The sequence below is a fragment of the Lycium barbarum genome, chromosome 3, assembly GCF_019175385.1.
Source record: "Lycium barbarum isolate Lr01 chromosome 3, ASM1917538v2, whole genome shotgun sequence".
NCBI lineage: Eukaryota > Viridiplantae > Streptophyta > Magnoliopsida > Solanales > Solanaceae > Lycium > Lycium barbarum.
Window position 1 is genome coordinate 127,667,293 of NC_083339.1, and position 8,241 is coordinate 127,675,533.

An 8,241-nucleotide genomic window follows, 5' to 3' on the forward strand; every position below is an offset into this window, starting at 1 on the left:
CTCTTTATTTACTTATTCTTTATTAACCTTTAGTAACTTGCTTGTGTTAATTCAACCATTTTTATCAAATTGCTACCAACTGTGGTTAACCTTATTTAACTTCTTAACTATTTGGGTAAAGTACAATTTTTGACTCAAACAGATAAAACAATGAAAATGACAAAAATAGTCAATCCCTCAAATGCTTTTCTACTAAATATGGTGAAGGATATTTTTGTAAACAAACAACTTTTACAGTAAATTATGCAATGCATATTACTTTTAGTAAAACAAACCAAACAATCATAAGAAATAATACAGAATAACTAATCTTAACATAACTAATCTCAATATAACTAATTCTAACATAACTAATCTCATCATAACTTGTCTACAAACCAAACGACCCCTTATAGTTCTATTGTTGCTCATTATACTGTATAGTGAATGTGATAGTTATGATTAATTTACGCATGTCATTTCATTCACGGCATAAGATATATAAATCCTGATATTTTGCTTGAAGTACACTATTTTCTTGTCCTCTCACCAGATAATTAAGCTGGTGTGCTTTTGTGGTTATACTTTGCTCATTATACTGTGTAGTGAACGTGATATTTATGAATAATTTGCGCATGTCATTTCATTCGCAATATATCTCAATCATAGATCACATGCTTTGAATCCTGATATTTCACTTGTTGGCCATTCCTTTATCAATCTTCCTCCCACGAGAGAAGCTAGTACGCTATGGTTCCACTGATGTTTCATTATAATGTGTAGCGAACATGATACTTATGGATATTTGCTCATGTCATTTCATTAGGATATCCTGCGCAGGTCTCTTGCCACACTCTCTGATCCACATGATGGTCGTAGCTCCTATTATGCTCTATGCATCACCACCTTCCTCAAAATACGTTTCTTTAGTGATTATTTATCTTATGATACATGAAAGGCTTTCCAGAATGGAATAACAGTGACTTCTCGGCTGACTAGAGAACTTCAAGTGTAGAGAAAAACAATAGCACCGACAAACCATTGTGCATAAGGGAAAAACAATTTTTTGGTTGCATTAGATAACATCAAAGTGGCTTCATTAAAACACTGCAAAGAGTTACACGAGTAAAATACAGAACTGCTATGCGAGTTGAAAGGGAAAATCGCAGCTGTGCATCTTTTGGCTACAAACTCAGTTGTGCACAGTTTCATGTCCAACTGAAAAAATATGGTAGGAAGAGAAAAGAAAAGAAAATGTTAAAAAGTTTTTGAAAATGCCGGTTGTAAACGTCAGACCTCCCGAACTAGATTATCTGCAAACCTAAAACTCCTTAACAGCCAAACAGAAATGCTGTGCAGAACAGAACTTCTGGCTGATCATGACGATTTGCTAAGAGAGGAAACTGTACTAAGAAGTGCTATGAACACACACGGACCCTTCGTGATTCTCTCTCTTCTAGAACAGCCCCTGATGACTTGCTATCCGTCTCTGCTAAACATCTTTTGTATGGTACAAATCCCTTACTGCTCTTGGTCGTACATTTGGACTCAACAGTTTCGGAACTCCTGTTTCCATCATCAACTTCACTAGCTAAGCCAGTGCTTGAACCGGTCGACGATCCCTCTCTTTGAGGTTCTTCATCTTTCGGTCCTTGACAAGGAGCAGTGGTGGTTTGGCCGCTCGATGAGATAGATCGATATACAAGATCTTGGTACCAGGACCACCAAGAAATTGTAGTAGGGAAGGCAGCAGTACTCTCAGGATTGTTTTGTGACAACCAAGAAGCTGGTAGAATCATATTGCTTGGAGCCATGGCAAGAATAAACGGTGAATTTGCATGGTTAGCTTGGAAGCCATGAAGCACATTTTCATTGTTGATCTCGATTTCCTTTTCTGTGGTTTTAGATGGCATCGAGTTGCAATTATCTGTAGCTCGTAGAGCAAGGTTATTGGCATCTGGTACAGAAACCGTCTGTCCAAACAGCTTGATACTTGCCAAAGGTGCTTCAACAGCTATCTTTTCACCATTACACGAAGTTTCCCTGTGAACTATATCACATTCCTGCAAGGCACATACGCATTTGAGGTAATTGTACAGAACAAAATAGCATTGCAAAGCAGATAGATTTATCAACAACTTTAAGAGGAATTACCATGACAGAATTGGTAATCGGGCTGGTACTAGCAGCTACTGGTTTTATTTCCTCCACGGTGTTGGAGTTTGAGGTCATACTTTCATTATCATTCTCTGCAGAGATTATATTTGCAGTGTGTACATCCGTAGTACAAGAGGCTGGTGAAAAGCAAGAGCTTTGCTGCTCAGCAAATGGATATTCAGAAACACCTGAACCAATTGCTGAAAAAACTGAATCTGGAGAACCACTGTCCATTCCTGATGCATTTGGGGAAGGAGACCTTTCAGGCTGACCTGAAACTGCCTCGTTAGCTACAGGGGAATCAACCATCTTGCGAGGGTATGGATGCAGAGGTTTCTTCTTTGGCCGAGGAGGAGGTATATCAATCGCATTTATGGATTCACCACCGTCATTACCTGAATCTCGAGCAACCTAAAATGGAGATTAAAACCTCAATGCTTGTAGCCATTGTTGAATCAAGCAAAATTCTTATAGTCATAATATAAGGCACCAACCTTGGCAAAAAATTTCTGGGCATGACTACGAATCTGAATTGCAGTCTTGCTTCCAACATATTCTGCATGATTAAAAAGACATGTTAGAAACTTCTACCTAGATTGAACCACATAAATGGGGAAAAAAGAGAAGGATCGGAAAAAGAATAGACCTTTTATCAGCAACGAACAACCTTATACCACTCACCTTCTATTTGGCGCCAAGCACGGCCATACAGCTTCAAGGCTTCAAGAAATCTCTGGTGTTCTTCCTCTGTCCATTTCTCTCTCTGTTTTGTAATGGTATAAGGCTTCCTGACCTGTTGCACATGTGATAAAGTGATCCAATTAAGCACCAAGAGCTACATGCTATCTGTCAATCTCAAATAAACTGAAGGAAAGTAACTTGGAATGCATTCATGAGAGGGATGTTGACCTTCAGCATATTTTCATAGGCAAGACAGGTCAGGGCCTTTCCCTGAGTAGCCACAGTTTCCAACTTTGAGCTAATCATGGATGAGGCACCTTGCCAAGACCCCTTAACTTGATTCTGTGGAATTTCGAAGAAAGTATACTTCATAAGAATTGAAACCCCCAACTAAGCTCAATTAAAAAGAAACAAAATGCCACAAAGAAAGCAAAGGAAACAGGCTTCCTCCCCTTCCAGCAGACAGACTTCTAGCTCAAATCGCTCTCATAAAATGTTGCCTATGATTCCAACTAACATCCACTGCTCTATGGTGCTAACATTCCATATTTTCACCCCTATTTCTATCAGCCATACGAATTTGGACAGCCATTGATCTACCTTTTTTTCCCAAATATAGTTAATAGTATCGTTTTTAAAAGCAGGTAAAGAGAAAAAAGAACAATTACTACTACTGCTAGCATCCCCGGGAGCGCTCAAACGCAAGAGCGCGTGAAATAGGAGCTAAGAGGGTTGGAAAGGCCTCATGGATTTACTTCCATGTGCTTGACGTCATTGGAAGAGGATATGGAGCCAAGTTGGAAGAAATGAGATTGAAGCCATGCGCCTACAAGGCAGACACTGCAGGATTGAAGACTCAAAATTGAATTTGTGCCCTCAAGCTTGCAGCCTTGGTCTCGAGGATTTTCCCACTCACCGGACAGTTAAGCCATGGCCTAAAATCTGGCGAGATTTTCAGTTATTTAAAGACATGCGGATTTTTGACACACTTCCAATAGGGGTGGGCGTTTGGTTCTTCGGTTCGGTTCTTCGGTTTTTGGTTTCTTGAAAGTTTGTACTGAACACCGAACCGAATTAGTTTGGCTCGATTTTTTGGTTTTTCTAATTCATTTTTTTTTTTTGGTATGGGCCTGATTAATGGACTATTTTCCTGTTTGTAAAATGTGCTACTTTTTAAATTAAAAATAGGCTATTTTTCAGTTATCCTTTCCTTATTTGATGTTTTGGCGTATTTGTGGCACAGTAGGAGATAGTGAATCTTTCAAGGATATTAAAATAACTAAAGCAAGCACTGCACAAAATAATTTACTCTAGAAACAAGGTGTCAATTGAACTCGTAGTCAAGAAACCAGATAGGCAAGCAGAGGAGTCAATCAGCATAAAGTAATATCTAACAGTGCATGAAATGCATATGGAGTAAGCCTGCAGTACTTTACTATGTTATAATGGTTCTCCATGTAATGAAAACAAGGAGCATTAAGAAATAACAACGGTGAGAGTTCCTTTCCTCACCCCTGCCATTGTTCTAGGAAGGAATAGTGCTAAATGGTGGCTACAGGAACAGAGGTCTGAGTGAGGAAGTACAAACGGAACTAGGACTAAGATTTGATGGAGTCTAATACGTAGTTGGATATAATTAGGGATAGGCTTGGGTTGGATTAAAAAATTTTGGGCCTAAGATCTGAGTATCATAATTTTTTTTTCATACTCATGTAATAAAAGTTCGGTTAAACCGAAGAACCGGGATTCCATAACCCAAAACCGAACCGAACTTTTAGAAAATAAAAAACCGTAACCGAACCGAAGAACCGAATTAATTCGGTCCGGTCCGGTTTTTCGATTTTCGGTATTTATGCCCAGCCCTACTTCCCAAGGGGACTATAAATCAAAAGCGGAGCTAGAATTCTGAATACGGGTTCGGCAAAACCAGTGGCTTTAGCGCAGACTCTGTATTTGTGTTATAAATTCTGTATAAATAATTTGTGAAGAACTCAATAACTTTCTTTTTCTTAGAATTTAGCACCCATAAACTCAAAATCCTAGCTGCGCTTGTGGTATAGATTAGAACCCTATAATCGTTGTTCATTAGTTTATGAGAAGTATAGTTTTGAGAAGCTTCGCATAAGTTTAATGCTTCTAAGCATAGGGATTGATCTCATGTTCTTCTTTTTGAATCTTTAAAGTCAGATTTTTTGAATGGGTTAATCTCTTCTTCCTCCTACTTCTTTATCTTGATTTAATTCGTAGGTTGTTGCATATTTTTTTTGGAATTGACTTATTATATTCTTATTTAACAACCGGATCATCAAATTCGTTCAAGAAAAGCCAACATGTAGTGATTTTTACTGCCAACAACAAAAATAACAATTATGATACCAAAGTTATTGTCCCTCTTCCTTAATCGGTACTTTCCAGCAGCAAGTTTCTTTATTTGATCTTACCACTACGTTCTTTGAGTTTGAATGACCATTAGTTATAACAAAGATTAAAGTTAGATTAGTTACTTGAGTTCATGTTATTCTAATCCACGCATATTTGTGTCGTTCCGCTAATCCGTATGCTGTCAATGCCTCAATTCCAAACAGCTAGGTTATAGTGCATCATACAAAGGCAGATCCAAGATTTAATACTTATGGGTTCAACCTGTAAAATTCTTAGTATTGAACTTATTTGGTTTTAAAAGAATTATGGGTTCAGATCTAGTATTTATTGCAATTTTATTGGATTTTTATACATAAACCTATGTTTCGCGTCAAAAATACAAGGTTCAGATGAACCCGCCCCTAGCATCATGTATAGTATCTTGTCATGGTTATCTACTGGCACACAAAGATGTAAAAGTGTATATTGACAGATTCCCTATCATCAAACAAATTGTTTCAGTTTTAGCTAAATTACATGTTCGACATCATTATAAAGACCATTTACAGCCAGATCAAAACCCAAGAACATATATCCTCACCTCACAGAAAAAATGTGATAATGACATAATTGTGTACTCTTTCTGAGTAAATGAAGTTTACTTTAGTTTTACTGTACGATTTAAATTACCTAGCCTCCTATAAATTAAGCAGCTTTGTAGCATAATTGTCCATACTACAAATTTGCCTAGCCAGATAATTGACCTTTTGACATACTAATGGAATCAGCAAATAGACAACTTCTAACTACCATTTAACTTAATTAAATTTACAGTTCTAAAAATATACTAATAAGTATCAGCTAAATAAACAGTAAATAAGTACTCAAGGATGGACCTTATCAGATGCACATTCAAATCTAACAACTAAACAGGAAATTATTAAAACTTCAGTTGCTTTATATATTTAACAAACAAAGTCTACTACCAGATATAGTAAAAGAACATCAAACTAAGAAATACCCATATTCCAAAAATGAATACTGAAAATAAAGAATAAAATTAAATATTAAGAAAGAACATACCAGTTGTTCTGCTACCATTGCTGCAAAATCTTGAAAATAAAAGTTAGACCAGTCAAAGAAAAAGAAAAAAAAAAGTGGGTATTTTGGTTCACTGCTCTTGTAGGAAAAAAAGAAAGAAAATAAAAACTTTAGAGAAGTGAAAAAAAAATGGAGAAATATACACAGTAGTGTGAATAAGGAGGAAAAAATGAAATGAATGAAGGGAAAATATAAGAACAGAAGAACAGAGAATTGAAGGGGTAGAAGATATTTGGTGGGGTATGCCACGTAGGATAGCATTGGGTAGATTTTTTTATTTTTTATTATTTAATAAATAAAAAAAATAGTTGGAATCGAAACCTCGAGAAGGTTGTAGAGTTGTAAGAAAGATCTGGTGGCTGAGAAGGGAAGCTTAGACATGACACGTGTCGATGTCAGGCTGTATTCCATTCTTGGGCTGGGCCCATTAATTGAAACCATATCTCTATCTCTCTCATAAATAGTGACACCAAAGTCTTACATTGTGATTTGTTGATTGCTATTTGTGGAAGATATTGAACCAACCAATTATACACCTATGATAGGGAAAGAGCAATATACTTATATTTTAGTAATATCTAAAGATAATATCTTATCCATCACTGATTTTTTGGGGGGAACGTTCTTTCATTGATTCCAAAGAGTGAGTTTGTGGCTTTGATTCTTTGTCCTTTTTGGGTGGCTGATTTTGATTCTTCTGTTTGGGCTTAGTTCAAGTTAGTTTTAGTTTTGGGCTATGAAGAATGGGTCTTGAAAATCTTTTCCATGTGGGTGTGTCTCCGCTGTTGCATAGTGAAAGTTATCGAATGTTGTACCATTAGGCGTAAAATAACGTTAGACATGTCTGAAATTAGGTTTTGTCCGGTCAAAATTTCAGATAAAATGCTTCGAAATTTTATATGGTTGAAGTTTTAGATATTTTTGCCTGAAATCCAGACAAAAATTTTTGCGCTTCATCCGTATGTGCAAGAAAATGCCTGCATCTTAACCATATGTACATGAACTTCATGCAAAAATGTTTGAAGTTCAGAAAGAAAGAAAGCAAAATTAAACTCAGCCACATATAGCTGAAGTTCAGACAAAAATAGTTGAGCTTTAGTCGTACGTGCTTGAAGTTCAAGTAAAAATGACTGAACTTCAATAGGCGCTTGAACTTTAATCATATAGAATTTCAGACACCGTATGCTTGAAGTTGTTCCAAAATAATTAGATACACTATGAATATAACTTTTATAGTAATCCCAAAATTGAATATATGTGTAACTTTTTTGTTTGTTTGACCAAATATCTTTTAGTGCAGTAACTCATTGTCACGACCCAATTTAGGATCACGCGGGCACCTACCTTTCCCTCCTCGGTAGGCGAACCCTCAATCAATAACACAGTAATCAAGTAAAGACAATTTGAATATTCCAATAACTAAGTACGATTAATAGCGGAAATCAATTGCTTAATAAACTCCAATATTGAAAGTATTTACAACCGTTAAATAAATAAAGACTCTTTCAAGTTCCCACGACCCGGTCTAGACTAGTACAAGAGCGACTAAATGATACGGATTACAACAACACTATAAGACCCAAACTCCGTCCCAAAATAAAATGGGAGGAGGCCTTCAGATTAGGCACCGCGCATCTCCAAACACGTTGCAATCAATCACCTGAAACACTCTACACCCGAAAAGGGTGTAGCAAGAGCAGTATCAGTACAATCAATGAGTACTGAGCAAGTATCATAGGCCGACAATGGTTAGAAACACATATCAGTAAAAGAAGTCACAAATAAACATGATCAGCAACTAAATCTAGTCCTATGTCTATTTACCGCACAATATGACACCAAGACCCTTAACCCATTCACCTTCCGCTAATAACCACAAGCCAGATCCACAACAATATCACGACAATCATATATCATTATTACCATTCGTTTTTAGTCTAAGAATCGACTCTTCATTATGAT

General features: G+C 36.6%; 1 protein-coding gene across 1 annotated transcript; it reads right to left on the reverse strand.

Annotated features, from left to right (window-relative positions):
- Nucleotides 1–1,059: 1,059 nt before the first annotated feature.
- Nucleotides 1,060–6,468, reverse strand: LOC132632384 (protein REVEILLE 1-like). The gene is made up of 6 exons (XM_060348297.1): nucleotides 6,262–6,468; nucleotides 3,046–3,159; nucleotides 2,818–2,929; nucleotides 2,631–2,692; nucleotides 2,134–2,547; nucleotides 1,060–2,042 (listed from the first exon to the last, which is right to left on the reverse strand). The coding sequence occupies exons 1-6, from the start codon at nucleotides 6,277–6,279 to the stop codon at nucleotides 1,398–1,400; spliced, it is 1,365 nt and encodes a 454-aa protein (XP_060204280.1). The 5' UTR covers nucleotides 6,280–6,468; the 3' UTR covers nucleotides 1,060–1,397.
- Between the last annotated feature and the right edge of the window lie 1,773 nt (nucleotides 6,469–8,241).